This window comes from Salmo trutta, chromosome 4 (genome assembly GCF_901001165.1).
Source record: "Salmo trutta chromosome 4, fSalTru1.1, whole genome shotgun sequence".
NCBI lineage: Eukaryota > Metazoa > Chordata > Actinopteri > Salmoniformes > Salmonidae > Salmo > Salmo trutta.
Genome location: NC_042960.1, coordinates 51,521,372 through 51,541,125, shown reverse-complemented (window position 1 = coordinate 51,541,125; position 19,754 = coordinate 51,521,372). Strand labels below are relative to the sequence as shown.

At 49.0% G+C, this 19,754-nt stretch overlaps 1 protein-coding gene across 1 annotated transcript in view; it reads right to left on the bottom strand.

The window, feature by feature from the left end:
* Positions 1-19,754, bottom strand: part of LOC115192559 (metalloprotease TIKI2) — a 97,645-nt gene that overhangs the window by 25,109 nt on the left and 52,782 nt on the right. Inside the window, exons 3-4 of the mRNA XM_029751203.1 lie at positions 17,412-17,558; positions 5,678-5,852 (exon numbers count right to left, since the gene is read on the bottom strand). Of these exons, the coding sequence (XP_029607063.1) occupies positions 5,678-5,852; positions 17,412-17,558 (322 nt within the window). The remainder of the gene's footprint in view (positions 1-5,677; positions 5,853-17,411; positions 17,559-19,754) is intronic.

Sequence of the window (19,754 nt, the reverse complement as noted above, 5' to 3'; positions counted from 1 at the left end):
AGAAGCCCTAATCACAGTCTATGCCTCCAACTCCTCCCTAAACCAGCACTACATCAGAGTCTAAACCTCCAATTCCACCCCCAAACCAGCCCTACATCAGTCTATACCTCAAACTCCACCCTACACAAGCCCTATATCAGAGTCTATGCCTCCCACTTCACCCTACACCAGCGCTACATCACAGTCTATACCTTCAACTCCACCCTACACCAGCCTTACATCACAGTCTATACTTCCAAATCCAACAAAAACCAGGCCTACATCAGTCTATACCTCCAACTCCACCCTACAAAAGCCCTACATCAGAGTCTATACTTTCAATTCCACCCTACAACAGCCCTACATCACAGTCTATACCTCCAACTCCACCCTACACCAGCCTTACATCACAGTCTATACCTCCAACTTCACCCTACACCAGCCCTACATCAGAGTCTATACCTTCAACTCCACCATAAACCAGCCCTCATTACAGTCTATACCTCCAACTCCACCCTACACCAGCCCTACATCAGTGTCTATACCTCCAACTCCACCCTACACCAGCCCTACATCAGAGTCTATACCTCCAACTCCACCCTACACACACCGTACATCAGTCTATACTGCCAACTCCACCCTATACCAGCCCTACATCAGAGTCTATACCTCCAACTCTACCATACACCAGCGCTCATCACAGTCTATACCTCCAACTCCACCATACACCAGCCCTACATCACAGTCAATACCTCCAACTCCACCCTACACCAGCCCTACATCAGAGTCTATACCTCCAACTCCACCCTACACACGCCCTACATCAGTCTATACGTACAATTCCACACTACAACAGCCCTACATCAGAGTCTATACCTCCAACTCCACCCTGCACCAGCCCTACATCAGAGTCTATACCTCCAACTCCACCATACACCAGCCCTCATCACAGTCTGTACCTCCAACTCCACCCTACACCAGCCCTACATCAGAGTCTATACCTCCAACTCCACCCTACACCAGCCCTACATCAGAGTCTACACCTTCAACTCCATCCTACACCAGCACTACATCAGAGTCTATAACTCCAACTCCACACTACATCAGCCCTACATCAGAGTCTATACCTCCAACTCCAGCATACAGAAGCCCTAATCACAGTCTATGCCTCTAACTCCTCCCTAAACCAGCACTACATCAGAGTCTAAACCTCCAATTCCACCCCCAAACCAGCCCTACATCAGTCTATACCTCCAACTCCACCCTACACAAGCCCTATATCAGAGTCTATGCCACCCACTTCACCCTACACCAGCGCTACATCACAGTCTATACCTTCAACTCCACCCTACACCAGCCCTACATCAGAGTTTATACTTCCAAATCCACCATAAACCAGCCCTACATCAGTCTATACCTCCAACTCCACCCTACACCAGCCCTACATCAGAGTCTATACCTTCAACTCCACCCTACAACAGCCTTACATCACAGCATATACTTCCAAATCCACCATAAACCAGGCCTACATCAGTCTATACCTCCAACTCCACCCTACAAAAGCCCTACATCAGTCTATACTTTCAATTCCACCCTACAACAGCCCTACATCAGAGTCCATACCTCCAACTCCACCCTACACCAGCCCTACATCACAGTCTATACCTCCAACTCCACCCTACACCAGCCTTCATCACAGTCTATACCTCCAACTCCACCCAACACCAGCCCTACAACAGAGTCTATACCTCCATCTCCACCATACAGAAGCCCTAATCACAGTCTATGCCTCTAACTCCTCCCCAAACCAGCCCTACATCAGTCTATACCTCCAACTCCACCCTACACAAGCCCTATATCAGAGTCTATGCCTCCCACTTCACCCTACACCAGCGCTACATCACAGTCTATACCTTCAACTCCACCCTACACCAGCCTTACATCACAGTCTATACTTCCAAATCCACCATAAACCAGGCCTACATCAGTCTATACCTCCAACTCCACCCTACAAAAATCTACATCAGAGTCTATACTTTCAATTCCACCCTACAACAGCCCTACATCAGAGTCCATACCTCCAACTCCACCCTACACCAGCCCTACATCACAGTCTATACCTCCAACTCCACCCTACACCAGCCTTCATCACAGTCTATACCTCCAACTCCACCAAACACCAGCCCTACAACAGAGTCTATACCTCCAACTCCACCATACACAAGCCCTCATCACAGTCTATGCCTCCAACTCCTCCCTACACCAGCCCTACATCAGTCTATACCGCCAACTCCACCCTACACCAGCCCTACATTAGAGTCTGTACCTCCAACTCCACCCTACACCAGCCCTACATCACAGTCTATACCTCCAACTTCACCCTACACCAGCTCTACATCAGAGTCTCTACCTTCAACTCCACCATACACCAGCCCTCATTACAGTCTATACCTCCAACTCCACCCTACACCATCCCTACATCAGTGTCTATACCTCCAACTCCACCCTACACAAGCCCTCATCACAGTCTGTACCTCCAACCCCACCCTACACCAGCCCTACATCACAGTCTATACCTCCAACTCCACCCTACACCAGCCCTACATCAGAGTCTATACCTCCAGCTCCACCCTACACCAGCCCTACATCAGAGTCTATACCTTCAACTCCACCCTACAACAGCCCTACATCACAGTCTATACTTCCAAATCCACCCCTACATCAGTCTATACCTCCAATTCCACCCCAAAACCAGTCCTACATCAGAGTCTATACCTCCAACTCCACCCTACACAGCCCTACATCACAGCCTATACTTTCAAATCCACCATAAACCAGCCTTACATTAGTCTATACCTTCAGCTCCACCCTATACCAGCCCTACATCAGAGTCTATACCTCCAACTCCACCATATACCAGCCCTCATCACAGTCTATGCCTCCACCCTCCACCCTACACCAGCCCTACATGAGAGTCTTTACCTCCAATTCCACCCCCAAACAAGCCCTACATCAGTCTATACCTCCAACTCCACCCTACACAAGCCCTACATCAGAGTCTATACCTCCAACTTCACCCTACAACAGCCCTACATCAGAGTCTATACCTCCATCTCCACCTACAACAGCCCTACATCAGTCTATACCTCCAACTCCACCCTACACCAGCCCTACATCAGAGTCTATACCTCCAACTCCACCCTACACCAGCCCTACATCAGAGTCTATACCTCCAACTCCACCCTACACCAGCCCTACATCAGAGTCTATACCTCCAACTCCACCCTACACCAGCCCTACATCAGAGTCTATACCTCCAACTCCACCCTACACCAGCCCTACATCAGAGTCTATACCTCCAACTCCACCATACACCAGCCCTCATTACAGTCTATACCTCCAACTCCACCCTACACCAGCCCTACATCAGAGTCTATACCTCCAACTCCACCCTACACCAGCCCTACATCAGAGTCTATACCTCCAACTCCACCCTACACCAGCCCTACATCAGAGTCTATACCTCCAACTCCACCCTACACCAGCCCTACAACAGAGTCTATACCTCCAACTCCACCATACACCAGCCCTACATCAGAGTCTATACCTCCAATTCCGCCCTACACCAGCCCTACATCAGAGTCTATACCTCCAACTCCACCCTACACCAGCCCTACATCAGAGTCTATACCTCCAACTCCACCCTACACCAGCCCTACATCAGAGTCTATACCTCCAACTCCACCCTACACCAGCCCAACATCGGAGTCGTGTAGAAGATGCACAAAATGGGAAAAAACTAAAATGAGCGATGTTATCGCACACATTTTTCGAAGTACCTCCTCAAAGTGTTCTATATAGTCCCATTGCCGACAAGCCCAGTAGTAAACCCACCTGTTCTCTCTCTCTCAGTCCTTACTTCTGGCTGGGAGGACTGGTTTGGTTCACTTGTTATCTGTGGTTCACGTGGGTTTCAGGATCCCAATGAAAACACACAGCTTAATAAAGGAAGGATGTATCTTCAGATTCATCAAGGGCTATTTCCTCCACCGGTTTACTGGAATGCTGGTCATAGATGTATTTATTAGATGAAAATCAACTCATTACACATACAACTCAAATCAACTCAATACACATACAGTGTGTACACTTGTGAACGCACAGCTATAGTACACTTACTGTATAACCATACACACACACACACACACACACACACACACACACACACACACACACACACACACACACACACACACACACACACACACACACACACACACACACACACACATACTGTACACACACACAGTAACTGTACACACTCTTTCTCTGCACAGCTGGTTATTGCTGCAGTGGCCTTGTCCAAACACTGGGTAGAAGGGGCGAGGGAGTGAAAAATGCTCAGAGGAAGGAACCAGGCGATCAGCATTAATCATGCAGTATGGTGCACAGCACTAAGCACACACCCAGGAGACTGCACCACCCATCTACACACATACACACACTCCCCTCTCCCCCAGGACACACTGCAACATTCAGGAAACATTAGCAGCATTAGTGTGGAATGATAATTGAAACAAACATCTCATGGTTTCTTCATTTCTGGATTTGGGAGGGAACTGCTGTTGTTGTGTGTGTGTGTGTGTGTGTGTGTGTGTGTGTGTGTGTGTGTGTGTGTGTGTGTGTGTGTGTGTGTGTGGGTGTGTGTGTGTGTGGGTGTGTGTGTGTGTGTGTGTGTGTGTGTGTGTGTGTGGGTGTGTGTGTGTGTGTGTGTGTGTGTGTGTGTGTGTGTGTGTGTGTGTGTGTGTGTGTGTGTGTGTGTGTGTGTGTGTGTGTGTGTGTGTTGTGTATTTTACACGCCAGAGATCTGGGAACCATTGAAGACTATTATTGTCCTGCACTTTCTCCAGTTTTCAAACACAAGTTTTCAAAGACAAGATTGAGAGCATTTTGCTCAGCGTAAACACACATTAACATGGGTACAAACACTAACCAGACACAAACCTGATATCTCTTTTTCACTCGCTGTCCCCCCCCCCACCCATACACACAGATCCACACACAAACACACACACAACCAGACACTCAGACTCTGTGCAGATGTAGATGTAACTGTATCCGTGAGCATTCCTTGCCTTGAGATGTTGGGTGAGTAGCACTGTAAGCTCCTCCCCTCCCCTCCCCTCCCCTCCCCTCCCCTCCCCTTTCCTCCCCTCTCCTCTCCTCTCCTCTCCTCTCCCCCCTCCCCTCTCCTCTCTACGCCCCATTAGTCTTTACTGGTGGCTGGGGAGAGCTAACGGTGGGCTGAGGTGCAGGGCAGCACTGTGAACATGGCCTCCTGCCTTCATCTGTCTCCTGCCCTCTGGCTGCCAAAACCCACCTCTGACTGGGCCATAAAGACAGGTCATCTATCATGTACTAGTGTCCCCGTCATCCACCCTGCAGCCACTTCCAGCTCCATATGTCAAGTAACTAAGCTTCAGTGTTGGTGAAAGACTAACACACAGTTTCTGTGAGCACAACAGAGTACCAGAGATGGGGTCCCACAGAAGTGCCCATAGGCACAGATCTAGGTTGAGTTTACCCTCCCTAAATCCTAACCTAACCCAGTAGTGGTAAAATGTGAAACTGACCTTAGATGGGTGTTATTTGGTTATTTGGTTAACTAACTCATAACCATACAACCCTTCCCACTCACCTGCACCAAAAGCAAAGAAGAAGGTCTGGGAGGGGTTTCGCTGGATGAGGGCGGAGATGCGGCGTGCCATTCGCTCATTGCGTTTGTAGATGAGCTCCTGGCGGAAGTAGTTGTCAATCTGAAGTGCCGTGGTCTTCTCATGGGCCGGCAGGGAACTATTGATGAAGTGAGGGAGCTGAGAGGGGGTGGGGGGGGGGGGGAGGGGAAAGAGAGAATGGAAGAGAGGGAAAGAGAAGGACAGAGTGGAAGAGGGAGGGAAGAGGATAGAGAGAAGGACAGAGTGAAAGAGGGAGGGAAGAGGAAAGAGAGAAGGACAGAGTGAGAGAGGGAGAGAAGAGGAAAGAGAGAAGGACAGAGAGGGAGAGAAGAGGAAAGAGAGAAGGACAGAGTGAGAGAGGGAGAGAAGAGGAAAGAGAGAAGGACAGAGTGAGAGAGGGAGAGAAGAGGAAAGAGAGAAGGACAGAGAGGGAGAGAAGAGGAAAGAGAGAAGGACAGAGTGGGAGAACGAGGGAAGAGGAAAGAGACAAGGACAGAGTCAGAGAGGAAGGGTGTTAGTGACGTCCTGGCACACACAAGTGCCTGTGTGAGACCTGGCAGGAGAAAGTGTTCCTGACATTTGTACCAGCGTGTGTTGCATGACAGCCTGATGGAAAATGACCACCCGCTACAGAGAGAGAGAGAGAGAGAGAGAGAGAGAGAGAGAGAGAGAGAGAGAGAGAGAGAGAAGAATGACACGGCTCTACTCTGCTGATGTGTGTGTGTGTGTGTGTGTGTGTGTGTGTGTGTGTGTGTGTGTGTGTGTGTGTGTGTGTGTGTGTGTGTGTGTGTGTGTGTGTGTGTGTGTGTGTGTGTGTGAATGTGTGTTTAATTGGGGTTTGATTGATTTACAGCAGACAGCTTCCTGGCTGTATTCAGCTCTTGGCCAGCTCAGAGGGATAGGCAGTCCATTAATCTGCAGGGATGATCAGGGGTCCAGGAGGAGCAGGAGGGGAGGGGGGTCTGGCGTTTAGAGGGGGGTCCTCAAGGGCCACAGTTACAGAGGCCCTGCTCTATTATAAAGCTGCTCTGAAAGACACACACACCGGGGGCCAGGAGGCAGCAGAGCAGACTGCATCTGAGCCCCATCCCTGTGCTGTTCTCTGGGAGTATCCTGTTCACTTCCTTCCAGCTCTGGGGTCAAAGCATTTGTTAGGAGCAAGTTCCTCTCCACTTCCTGACCAGGGTTACTCCCCCCAGTGGAGATGGAGGGAGTGAGGGGGGAGGAGGGAGGGTAATGACAGGAGGTCAGATGGAACAGGGCTGTGCATGGGCTGTGCTTGAGAGAGCGAGAGAGAGAGAGAGAGAGAGAGAGAGAGAGAGAGAGAGAGAGATGTCTCTTGGGGTGTTAAAGACTGATTGCCCAGAGGGCCTTGTAAAGTACTGTATGATGTGTACTCCACTGTACTGTATGTTGTGGACACCTGTAGCTGCTGAACACACTGTGTCTGTTTGAGCTGCAGCACTAAAAGTCATGAGGAGGACTGGAGAGCTGCAAGCCAAGGGAGCATGGAAAGCTCCTAATCACGTACATGTGTGTCTGTGATGGGTTGCGCTGAGACATAGATGGGTCAGCTGTCGTACTCCTGTTAGCATGCAGTCTCTATCTCACACACTCCCCAAAAACACTCTCATCCTTCTCTCCCATCTCACACTCTCTTAATCTCCTCTCTCTGTCTGTCTCTCTCTCTCTCTCTTAATCTCCTCTCTCTCTCTCTGTCTCTCTCTCTTGCAGTGCATGCTGGGAGTTTTTTGGAGTTTGAGTGTTTGGTGTGGAGGGCTCTGTCCTAACTAACTTTCTTTATTCTGTCCTTGGTCTTTTCTTTCAATTTTAGTTTCTATAGTGTACGGTTAATGCACTATTTTTTTTAGCGGTATCCACAGGTTTTTTCAAAGTTAGGGTGAAAGAGGACGGAGTTAGTTTCCTGGGGTTTAGAAGGTGTGATGTGCGCGATGGCTTCTCAGCCTAGCGCGGAGGAGACGCTGTCGATACGGCATGGATTCAGGTGTGTTCCTGAGAATGGAGTTAAAGTGGAGGTGGTTCTGCTTGCAATCAGTGAACAGGTAGGAGCTGAACTTATACATGCTGCTTCTAGAATGAACAAAGCTGTGGTTGTGTTCATGAAAAGAGCAAATTTGGTTGGTAGGCTTATTGCTATTGGAATATTTGTAAGGTGCAAATTTCACCTCTTTCTACCCCTTCGACAAGGGTAGTAGTTGCAAATTTGCCTCCGTTTATTACGGATGATCAAATCAGGAAAGAGCTGAGTCGTTTCGATACGTTTGCTAGCGGTTTTCGTGTACGGTCGGCAGGTTTTCAGGCAGATGCCGTTAAGCACGTTGTTTTGTTCCGGAGGCAAGTGTTTATGTTTCTGAATAACAATGAGCAACAGCTAAATGTGCATTTTAAAGTGAGGCATGGGGAGGGGCTCTACGCAGGGTTTGCCAGCACAGATAGTCTACGGTGTTTTGAGTGTGGAGATTTGGGAATAAGAGCTTTGCGTGCCCACATAAAGGCTGTAGACAAGGTGAGGGCACAAGCGCCAGTGGGGGAAATCAATGTCAACGTGCAAGGGGCAATGAGATGCAGACAGCAGAGGCTGGGCCTAGTCATGCCAGGGATGGTGGTGTAGATGAGGCTGGGCCTAGTCATGCTAGAGATGGTGGTGTAGATGAGGCTGGGTCTAGTCATGCTAGAGATGGTGGGGTAGCTGAGGCTGGGTCTAGTCATGCTATGGATGGTGGTGTAGATGAGGCTGGGCCTAGTCATGCTATGGATGGTGGTGTAGATGAGGCTGGGTCCAGTCACATTAGAGATGGTGGGGTAGCGGAGGCTGGGTCTAGTCATGCTAGAAATGATGGTGTAGATGAGGCTGGGTCTAGTCAGGTTAGAGATGGTGGTGTAGATGAGGCTGGGTCTAGTCATGCTAGAGATGGTGGGGTAGCGGAGGCTGGGTCTAGTCATGCTAGAGATGGTGGTGTAGATGAGGCTGGGTCCAGTCATGCTAGAGATGGTGGTGTAGATGAGGCTGGGTCTAGTCATGCTAGAGATGGTGGTGTAGATGAGGCTGGGTCTAGTCAGGTTAGAGATGGTGGTGTAGATGAGGCTGGGTCTAGTCATGCTAGAGATGATGGTGAAGATGAGGCTGGGTCCAGTCATGCTAGAGATGGTGGTGTAGCCGAGGCTGGGTCTAGTCATGCTAGAGATGGATTGTGTAGCGGAGGCTGGGTCTAGTCAGGTTAGAGATGGTGGTGTAGATGAGACTGGGTCTAGTCATGCTAGAGATGATGGTGTAGATGAGGCTGGGTCTAGTCATGCTAGAGATGGTGGGGTAGCTGAGGCTGGGTCTAGTCAGGCTAGAGATGGTGGTGTAGATGAGGCTGGGTCTAGTCATGCTAGAGATGATGGTGTAGATGAGGCTGGGCCTAGTCATGCTATGGATGGTGGTGTAGATGAGGCTGGGTCTAGTCAGGTTATGCTAGTGGATGAGGAGAGTATAGTGGGGAAGTGTAAGAGACTAGGGGGGAGGAGGAGGGTGTCAAGCAGAAAAGGAAAAAGGGTGTGGTCAAAAGCACCATGGAACCTTTGCCTGGTGCTGGGGGGGAGGCCCTGACCAGAGAGGAAGGGCAGGTGGTCAGGATAGGAGATGGAGAGGAGGAAAGTGAATCTGAGGAAGAGGACAATGAGGAGTTATTTTTTTCAGACTCCTCTTCAATGGGTCCGGAGCTGACAGTCAGTCAAGCAGAAGGGTCAAAGTACACGTTGAGGGAACTGACAAGGTTCCTGAATGAGACCAAGGGGAAAAAAGTTAATCTTGAGTCTTTTTTTTCTGACCCGAGAAAGTTTGTATGATCAGCACAACATGCTTTGAAAAATGAGGGGCATGGTGTCCTCTCACCCAGGAAACGTTTTAGGTTGAGGAAGTGGGTCACAACAGTGCGTAAGGGTCTACCTTCAGACACTGTTTAGATGTATAGTTTCTTTCTGGCACTGGGGCTTTGTGAGCATTGCTATTGGTCTCTTTCTTTGCTGGCTTTTAGCACAGTTCTTATGGAGACTCTTCGGGTAGGATCGCTCAATATAATGGCGCCAGAGATGCGGGAAAGAGGAGTGTGTTGGGTGAATATGCAAAACCAAAAAAAGTACAGGTGTTGTTTCTGCAGGAGACGCATAGTGATGTGTTGAATGAAGTCGATTGGGGGCTCTTTTGGAAAGGGGCCAGTGTGTTGAGCCATGGGACAAATCTTAGTGCAGGGGTGGCAATCCTTTTTGTACCGGGTCTGTCTGTAAATATTTGCTCCTCAAAGGAGGTGTGCAGGGGTAGGCTGCTTGTTGTAAAAGCAGAAATTAACAACATGGGTTTTGTCTTTATAAATGTGCATGCGCCTAACATAGGGAGAGAGAGGGAGGTTCTATTTGGGAGTCTTAGACAGGAACTCTCACAGGTAGCGCCTGAGGAGACGCTGGTGGTCGGAGGGGACCGGGACTGTACAATGGATTTTACGAAAGACAGAAATGGGGAAGAGCCTCATTCAGTGTCAGTGGGAGTGTTAAGGGACATCATTAATCAGTTCGACCTAGTGGATGTTTGGAGAACTAAACATCCCAACACAAGACAGTATACATGTGTCACGTCCTGACCATAGTAAGTGGTTATTTTCTATGGTAGAGTAGGTCAGGGCGTGACAGGGGGTGTTTGTCTATGTTTTGTATTTCTATGTTCAGTTTCTAGTTTTGTTTTTCTATGTTGTTGTTTTTTGTATGATCTCCAATTAGAGGCAGCTGGTCGTCGTTGTCTCTAATTGGAGGTCATATTTAGGTTGATGTTTGTCCCACCTGTTTTTGTGGCCGATTATTTGTGAGTAGTGTTTGTTTCTCCTCTGCGTCACGGTTTGTTATTTTGTAGATTTCAGTTATTTGATGTATTGCATAGTTTTCACGGATTAAATAAATATGTGGAACGAAACACACGCTGCACTTTGGTCCGATCCTTTCGACAGCCATGACAGAATCACCCACCACCAAGGGACCAAGCAGCGTGATATGGAGCTATGGACAATTAAAGAGATAAGGAGGAGTATATCTTGGGTTTTGGAGGAGTTAGGGGCAGGAGAGGAGCGCCTCCCAGGGGAACAGGTATTGGACAAGTGTCGTGGCCTACCGGGGAGGAACGAGAGGCACACGGGTAGTTTGGCTGGGCCAGGGGTGAGACCTGAGCCAACTACCGTGCTTATTTTGGTGAGCATGTGCCTGCCTCTCGCACTCTCTCTCCAGTGCGCCTCCATAGCCCAGTACGTCCTGTGCCTGTTTCTCGCACTCTCCCTCCAGTGCGCCTCCATAGTCCAGTACGTTCGGTGCCTGCTCCTCGCACTCGTCCTCCAGTAAGCCTCCATAGCCCAGTACGGCCGGTGCCTGCTTTGAGCACTCGGTCCTCAGTGTGTCTCCCCAGTCCGGTGAGACCTGTTCCAGCTCCACGAAGAAAGCCTCCAGTGATAATCGATGGTCCGAAACCTGTAGAGATGATCCATGGCCCGGAGCCTGTAGGGATGTTCCATGGCACGAAGCCTCCAGAGGTAATCCATGCCCCGGAGCCTGTAGGGATAATCCATGGCAAAAAGCCTGTAGGGATTATCCATGGTCCGGAGCCTGTAGGGATAATCCATGGCACGAAGCCTATAGGGATAATCCATGGCCCGGCACCTGTAGAGATGATCCATGGCATGAAGCCTCCAGTGATGATCCATGGCGCGGAACCTGTAGAGATGATCCATGGCAAGGAGTCTGCAGAAACGGTCCCTAGTCTGGAACCTACAACAACGCTCCTTAGTCCGGAACCTACAACGACGCTCCTCAGTCCGGAGCCTCCAGCGACGCTCCCCAGTCCGGAGCCTCCAGCGACGCCTCCAGCGACGCTCCCCAGTCCGGAGCCTCCAGCGACGCTCCCCAGTCCGGAGCCTCCAGCGACGCTCCCCAGTCCGGAGCCTCCAGCCATGGTCCGCAGTCCGGAGCCTCCAGCCATGGTCCGCAGTCTGGAGCCTCCAGCCATGGTCCGGAGCCTCCAGCGATGGTCCGCAGCCCAGAACCTCCAGCGGTGGCCCGCAGCCCAGAACCTCCAGCGGCGGGCCGCAGCCCACAACCTCCAGCGGCGGCCGGCAACACAGAGCCTCCGGCGACGATCTACAGTCCAGTGGTACAGAAGCAGAGGGATCAGCGGGTGGAGCTGGGGTTACGCCCCGAACACGAGCCGCCTCCTCCACGGGGGGATGCGCTGGATAAGAAGGTTCTAGGTACTGCACCTGAGCCGCCATAGACATTAGTCACCCACCCTACCCTCCCTTTGTGTTTTTGTTTTTTTGGGGGGGGGGGGGGGTTTGTTGTTTGGGGGGGTTTAGTTGTTTTGTGTAGGTGCGGTTGGAGTCCGCACCTTTGGGGGGGGGGGGTACTGTCACGTCCTGACCATAGTAAGTGGTTATTTTCTATGATAGAGTAGGTCAGGGCATGACAGGGGGTGTTTGTCTATGTTTTGTATTTCTATGTTCAGTTTCTAGTTTTGTTTTTCTATGTTGGTTTTGTTTGGTATGATCTCCAATTAGAGGCAGCTGGTCATCATTGTCTCTAATTGGAGGTCATATTTAAGTTGATGTTTGTCCCACCTGTTTTTGTGGGTGATTATTTGTGAGTAGTGTTTGTTTCTCCTCTGCGTCACAGTTTGTTATTTTGTAGATTTCAGTTATTTGATATATTGCATAGTTTTCACGGATTAAATAAATATGTGGAACGAAACACACGCTGCACTTTGGTCCGATCCTTTCGACAGCCGGGACAACATGGGTGAAAGTTTTTGGGGCTAGGGTGAGTGCAGCCCGACTTGATCGGTTTTACATGTCCAGGAATCGGAGCAATAGGCTGTTGGGTGCTACCATTCTCCCGGTGGGGTTTTTGGATCACCACATAACCATGGCTCGGCTGTCTATTTCACCAGGTCCCCGGCAGGCATCCTATTGAAAGTTTAATGTAAAGCTCTTACAAGATGCCACTTTTTGCTTAGGTTTCCAGACCTTTTGGGAAAGGTAGGGCAGCGAAGAGAGGCGTATGAGTCTCTGAGTCAATGGTGGGATTTGGGGAAAGTCCAAATTATATTTTTCTCTCAACAGCATACAGCTCTCTCATCCTCAGAGGCCAGGAGAGTATTGGGGGAACTAGAGCATTGTATTAGTGAGATGGAGGTAGAGATGGTGGGGCAAGGCAATGTAGGCCTCCAGGCTAATTTAGCTGAATTACGTAGGGACCTGGGTAGTTTTTTCCAGGTTAAAGCAAAGAGGGCACTTGTAAGAGCTAGGCTCTCCATGCTCAAGGAGATGGATGCTCTCAGCCCCTTCTTCTTTGGTTTGGAAAGACAGAGCGGTGAAGCCATACGTATGCATTGTCTATGGCTGTCTGATGGGCGGGTGACCTCTGTGGTGGGGGAGATGCGGGAGCGGACTGTGGAGTTTTATACTGAGTTGTATAGGGCAGAAATGTGTGATCCTATGTGTGCTCAGGTCTTGTTTGCAGGACTCCCTAAGCTGTCTCTGGCACAGAGGGATGAAATGGACATTCCTCTGTTGTCCCATGAACTGGCAGAGGCCGTAACCCAGATGTCCCCCGGTCGTGCACCGGGGGTCGATGGACTCCCAGTGGAGTTTTATAAAAACATTCTGGGGAATAATTGGACAGGACTTCTTTTGCGTGTTACGTGAATGCGTCGGGGTAGGAGAGTTGCCGATGAGCTGCCGTCGGGCGGTTCTGACTCTCCTGCCCAAAAAAGGGGACTTGTGTGAACTTAAGAACTGGAGGCCTGTGGCATTACTCTGTGCGGACTACAAGATATTTGCCAAGGTCCTCTCTAACAGATTGAAGTCCCATTTAGACTCGATACATAAGGACCATACATATTGTGTACCGGGACGCTCAATCACGGACAACTTGTTCTTAATCAGGGGCATGTTGGACTTGTCGAAAGGTTCTAATGTGAACTTTGGACTGGTCTCTTTAGATCAAGAGAAGGCTGTTGATAGAGTGGACCATGAGTATCTGTTTAATGTGATGTTTGGGTTTGGGAAGAACATTTTTGACCTGTGTGAGGCTGTTGTATGCTGGGGCGTCATGTATGGTCAAGGTGGGAGGGGGGCTCAGTAGGCCAGTCTGGGTGAGACGGGGCATTAGACAAGGATGCCCTCTATCTGGGCAGTTATATACACTAGCCATTGAGACTTATTTGGGACTGCTACGCAAGAGACTGCAGGGAGTATGCTGGACAGGCATGGATGTGGTGACAGGCATAGCAGTGTCAGCATATGCAGATTACGTTTCTGTGATGGTCAGGATATGCAGGCACTAGAGACCAGTCTGAAGGTGTACGAGGGAGCTTCATGTGCTATGGTAAACTGGGGAAAGAGCAAAGCTCTCTTATGTAGGGCATGGGGGGATAGGGCCCCTCCTCTGCTTCCAGGGGGTTTGCAGTGGGATTGTGAAGGGCTTAAAGTGTTGGGGGTGTACCTGGGCTTGGAGAGGTGGGTCAGGAAGAACTGGGAGGGGCTGTCACAGGCAGTGGTGTCAAGACTGGCCAGGTGGAGGTGGCTCTTGTCCCAAGTGTCATATAGAGGGAGGGTGCTGATAATCAACAGCCTGGTGGCATCTTCCCTGTGGCATAAACTGGCTGTCCTCAACACCCCCGTTGCAGACCTGCAACACAAGCTGGTGGACTTTTTCTGGTCGGGCTATCACTGGCTGAGGGCGGCAGTGTTGTACATGACCGTCCACGAAGGAGGACAGGGCCTGGTGGAACTGGAGAGCAGGATGGCTGCTTTCCGGCTAAAGGCGGTGCAGAGACTGCTGTACCATACTGATGTTGGCTGGAGGGAACCAGCATGCGCATTGCTGAGGAGAGCAGGCAGTTTAGGATTGGACCGGCAGCTGTTCCACATGAAGCTGGAGAGGCTGAGTACAGCAGGTCTCTCACATTTTTATTCTGCAGTGCTGAGGGCCTGGCAGGTGCTAAGGCCTACACGAGAAGGGGGTGTGGAGCCTGGGCTGTGGGTGTGGGAGGAGCCTATTTTCCACAACCCAATCATCCTTTTGAGATCGGTTCAGTCGGCCACCCTGCAGAGGCAACTGATGGCATCGAGTTTACAAAGGCTGGGTGACCTGCGACTGCTTGGAGAGGAGGGGTAGAAAACCCCGGAAGTCTTGGCACAACAAACAGGAATAATGTCTCTTAGGCTGCTGGAGAGATTCCTGGAGGAGGTCCAGGAGGCACTGTCTGAGCCGGTAAGGGGGGTGTTTGAGCGGCCAAAGGGGGAGTGGCCACCAATGTTTCCACCACTGCAGGTGATGGCAGAGACTGGGGACTGGCAAGGGGGTCTGAAGGACTTGTTAGATTTTAACACTCCGAGCTTGGGGGAGTTTGAATGGGTGGGAGGTAAAGCCCTCTACAACCTCTGTGTTAAGGTGAGGAACATTAGGAGCCTAACAGGAGTGTATGTGGGGCGGAGAGTATGGTAGGTTTTAGATGGAGGGGGCTCTACAAACCCCCAGTACCAAAGAGGTCAGGGGACCTCCAGTGGAGTGTTCTTCATGGAGCCCTGGCCACTAACAGCTGGTTGGCACGGGTTGAACCAGGAATCGGGCAGCGGTGTCCTTTCTGTGTATTGAAAGAAACTGTGATTCGTGTGTTTTCTGTGTGCACCAGGTTAATGCCATTAATGTCTCTGTTGGAATGACTGTGTGAGAGGTTGGGGGAGGTTTTTACTGTTGGGGTGTTTATAATGGGGTACAAGTACTCTAATAAGGAGAAGGCCAAATGTGTTTTGTTGAATTTTCTGTTTGCTCAGGCGAAGTTGGCTATTTGGCTAACAAGGAGGAACAGGGTCATAACAGACCCTTTACTAGTGTTTAATGGGACGGTCTCTGCGCGCCTTAGGGTTGAGTTTGACTTCTATAGAATGATAAGTGTAGAGATGTTTCAGGAGATATGGTGTGTTGGGGGGGCTGTCTGTATAGCTGGGGAAGATCATTTGGATATACGGTTGTAGAAGTGGTGTGTTTCTTGGGGAATTGTGATGTTGTTTTGTATCATGTGGTAGATGGAAAGGTGAGTATGGTACATGTATGCAGTACAGGATATATTTAGGTGTTTTATTTTTAAGGGGGGGTGGTGAGTTTTTAAATGAAATGAGAAAGTTTCATTAAAGAAAGACAAAAAGTCAAAGTCTCTCTCTCTCTCTAGCAATCTGTCTACTCTCTCGCAAGATCTGGTTTTCATGGCACGTAGTAATGTGGTTAAACACATGATTATTGGTGTATATGACATTGTGTTTAACCAAGGACATTAACCATATTTACTTTTTGATACAGCTCTGATCTCTCCTATATCATGTATCTTTACAACTCCTCTCCTTCCTCTTTCTAAATACCTTTTTCCCTTATATCCCCCTCTCTCTCTTTCTCTCGTGACTCTTCTTTCTCAATTTTGCTCTTTCTCTCTTTCCTCTTTCATTCTTTCTTTCTTGTTTAATTCTCTCTCTCTGTGTCTCTGTCTCGCTCTCTCTGTCTCTCTCTGTTTCTCTCTCTCTAGGACTGGTGGGTTCTGTGGGACTGGAGTGTGAGTGTCTAGGCTAAAGAAGGAGAAGCAGAGAGGACGGGGACGGGGGACGGGGTAAAGAGAAGGGGAGGAAGCTCCATCGGTTCTCTGATGAATGAGGACCGCCAGAGCGTTTAATGAAAACAGAGAAAAAAGAGGTGGCCAGTTGGAGGGGGGGTGAACCACATGCAGATAACTTATCACAGGAAAGCCCATTAGCTGCACTCTATCCTGACCGCTCAGGAAATGTGAAATGACAGGGAAACATTTCCTCCCTTCCTCACTCCTGGTTGCAGCCCTGGCCAGGGCCTCCTTCTGCATTCTCTCTTTGAACGTCCTAATTGCTCTACACCCTCTGGTGGATTGGCCTGCTCTGCTACGGCTGAGGCGGAGGAATGAGTAGGGCCCTCCGTGTTGAAATCCATTAACCTCTCCCGCCTGCGGCCCATCAGGCCCCCAGTAGATGAAGACTGAGCTGGGAGAGCAAGGGGCTGGGGATTACTGTCCATTTATCAGGGAACACCTGCTACTCCGGTAGAAAGTTCATAAGGCCTGCCATAGATCAGCACAGCCAGGCACCGCCATCAACCATTAGATAGTTATAGCATGTGGTATGGAATGTTAATATGTGTTATTATTAGATAAAGACCCAAGGCTCCCTGGTCTGATTTAGCGGAGGGACACAGGAGACAACTGTCGGAGACATGGTCTTTAGGGGCCAAGGATACAGAATAGAATGTCTTATTCCATCATTTGTCTGGCCGTAATAATACACCTGTGAAGGTAAAGTGATGTAATATGCTGAAACGATCCTAATTAGACGTTGCTGATGTCGTGATCACAGATGATCATGTGTGTGCCATCAGTCTGACAACATACATAATGGTACAGTGTTCATGAATGTTGAAATATTACTATAGTGTGGGGTCATAAGTCACTCCTCTAAGTCTGGGCTTGATTGTTAGTTCAATTGGCTGTGTTAGTGCTGGATAGAAACAAAAGCCTGCTGGAAGAAACAAAAGGATGGAATAACATGGCTTTAGCCCCTTTCCATCTTCCAGCAATGGTGGATGTACCTGTGAGGTGTCGTGGTTGAAGATGATGGAGCTGAGGTCTCCACAGTTGTAGTGTGTGATGAGGTCCTCGGTGGTGTAGGAGCCCTGCAGACTGCCTGCTCTCACACTCTCATGCTGCAGCAGGGTTTGGTTCAGGGCAAACAGCACCTGCAGAGGGAGGAACTGTTAGGGACTTGGCAGTGTGAACAATGACAAGTTAACAGCACACTGTTAAAGTCTCATTTTGTTGTGGCTCACACTAACACAGGCATACTGTAGTGGAATTGTATGATGGATAGTTTATAGAAGTTTCTTTCCATTAGTTTCCTAACGTTTCCCATCATGTGCAGACTGGCTAAAACAGACCACAAGAGGCATGGCAGAGCTCCATTTTCTCCACTTCTCCTCTCTCAGGGAAAAAGAAGGGAGAGCGGAAAAGAGGGAGACTGTCCCTTTAAAAATACCTCTCTCAGGGCCTCAGCACCATAAATTTACAGCCCCCATTAAAATAAAAAGTAAACCCTCTTTAGAGAGAATTTATGGCGTGCAGCAACCAGCGGGAGCTGCGACACTGCAGCTGTCCCAGACACCAGTGGTTAACAGTCCCAGCTCCCGCCCCCTCAATCCCACGGCCGCCTCTGGCAGGCCCCAGCCAGCTGTCAATCAGGGATAAGTGTTCTGACAGGAGCGCTAGGTGGAGGGCGTGAGGAACAGAGTGGTTTACTCAGGGTACAGTAGATTGAGTTTCACACCGTCTCACATTCCGCCCACTAACACATTCATGTCCTATGGTGGTGCGGTCAGTTGATTTGCACCCTTGATTACGTACGTATGACTGCATGTTACATCACCGCTGGTAACTCCTAAACCTAATTGCCCCCACCAGGGTTTGTAAAGGAAAGTGATGGCTATACCTTAAATACTGATGGTCGACATCCCGACCGCATGATTTGTGTGTAGGCTTAAGGCCTACGGCTGCACAAATGATCTACCCTAAGTCAACACACTGGTTATATGTAATAATTCAAAAAATGATGTTATGTTTTTGCAATCACTTATTGAACTCATATATGCCTTATTGTATTGCCTTTTTGAATGTTGCTTTAACTGTTTGTTATCTTAACAATGAGCTGAGCACACCCTAGTTCTAAGCTAAATCTTTGACTCTTCTTTCTCAATTTTGCTTGAGAAATGTTTCTCTCTTTTCTCTCTCTCTCTCTCTCTCTCTCTCTCTCTCTCTCTCTCTCTCTCTCTCTCTCTCTCTCGTAGTCTGAGGTCATTGTATTTGCTAACCAGTCTTCCAGGCGGTGCCTTAGTAGTGTGCCTCTGTTCTAATGAGGGGAGACAACACTAGAGAGCTGACAGCATGGATGCCTCTCTCTCCCTTTTTCCCTCTTGCTCCCTCCCTTCTTCCCTCCCTCAGTCCACTCTTTAACCTCTTCTCATATTTCCCATTGCATGCAAGCAACCCCAGGACCTCACCCAGCCTTTCTCACTGCAAAGAGAGCAGTGAGCAATCTTATTTATTTTATTAGACGTGTTTCACAGAATCTATTTTCAGCCAAGGACCCAGCGCCGTGCTGTCATCCTGCCAAAGCGGTAATCCCAAAATGGGCCTTGATCAAACCTGCGGCCTTAACGGTTAGTGCTGAGCAATGTCGTTTTTTTTAAACATTGAAGGCATTATGAAATAATGACAAATTATTTTAGAGCTTTTTAATGGAAAGTCCAAAGGCCAAAATAGTGAACATTCAATTGCCAAAACATTGAAAATATTCCATTGTCTCTGTCACAGTGTTTTCCACAAGTACATTATTTTTATAAGAAACATTCATTGTTTGCATAGTCAACTTACACACAGCTCTGACACACACACTTATCCCACCAAACATGCCACCAGGGGTCTTTTCATAGTCCCCAAATCCAGAACAAATTCAAGAAAATGTTCAGTATTATATAGAGCTCTTATTGCATGGAACTTCCTTCCATCTCATATTGCTCAAATAGACAGCAAACCTGGTTTCAAAAAACAGATAAAGCAACACCTCACAACACCACGCCTCTCCCTATTTGACCTAGATAGTTTGTGTGTATGCATTGATATGTAGGCTATGTGTGCCTTTAAAAATGTATGTAGTTCTGTCCTTGAGCTGTTCTTGTCTAATGATGTTTTGTGTGGAACCCAGGAAGAGTAGCTGCTGGCTAATGGGGATCCTAATAAAATACCAAATACAAAAATACCAAATATTGTTCCTGTTGTGATGATTCACCATCTTCATATAATGTTTTCATAATTTATCTTCAGATAATTGCCAATAAGCTTAGGCCTTCCAGTAGCCTATGCAAATTAGGGAGCCAAATTAA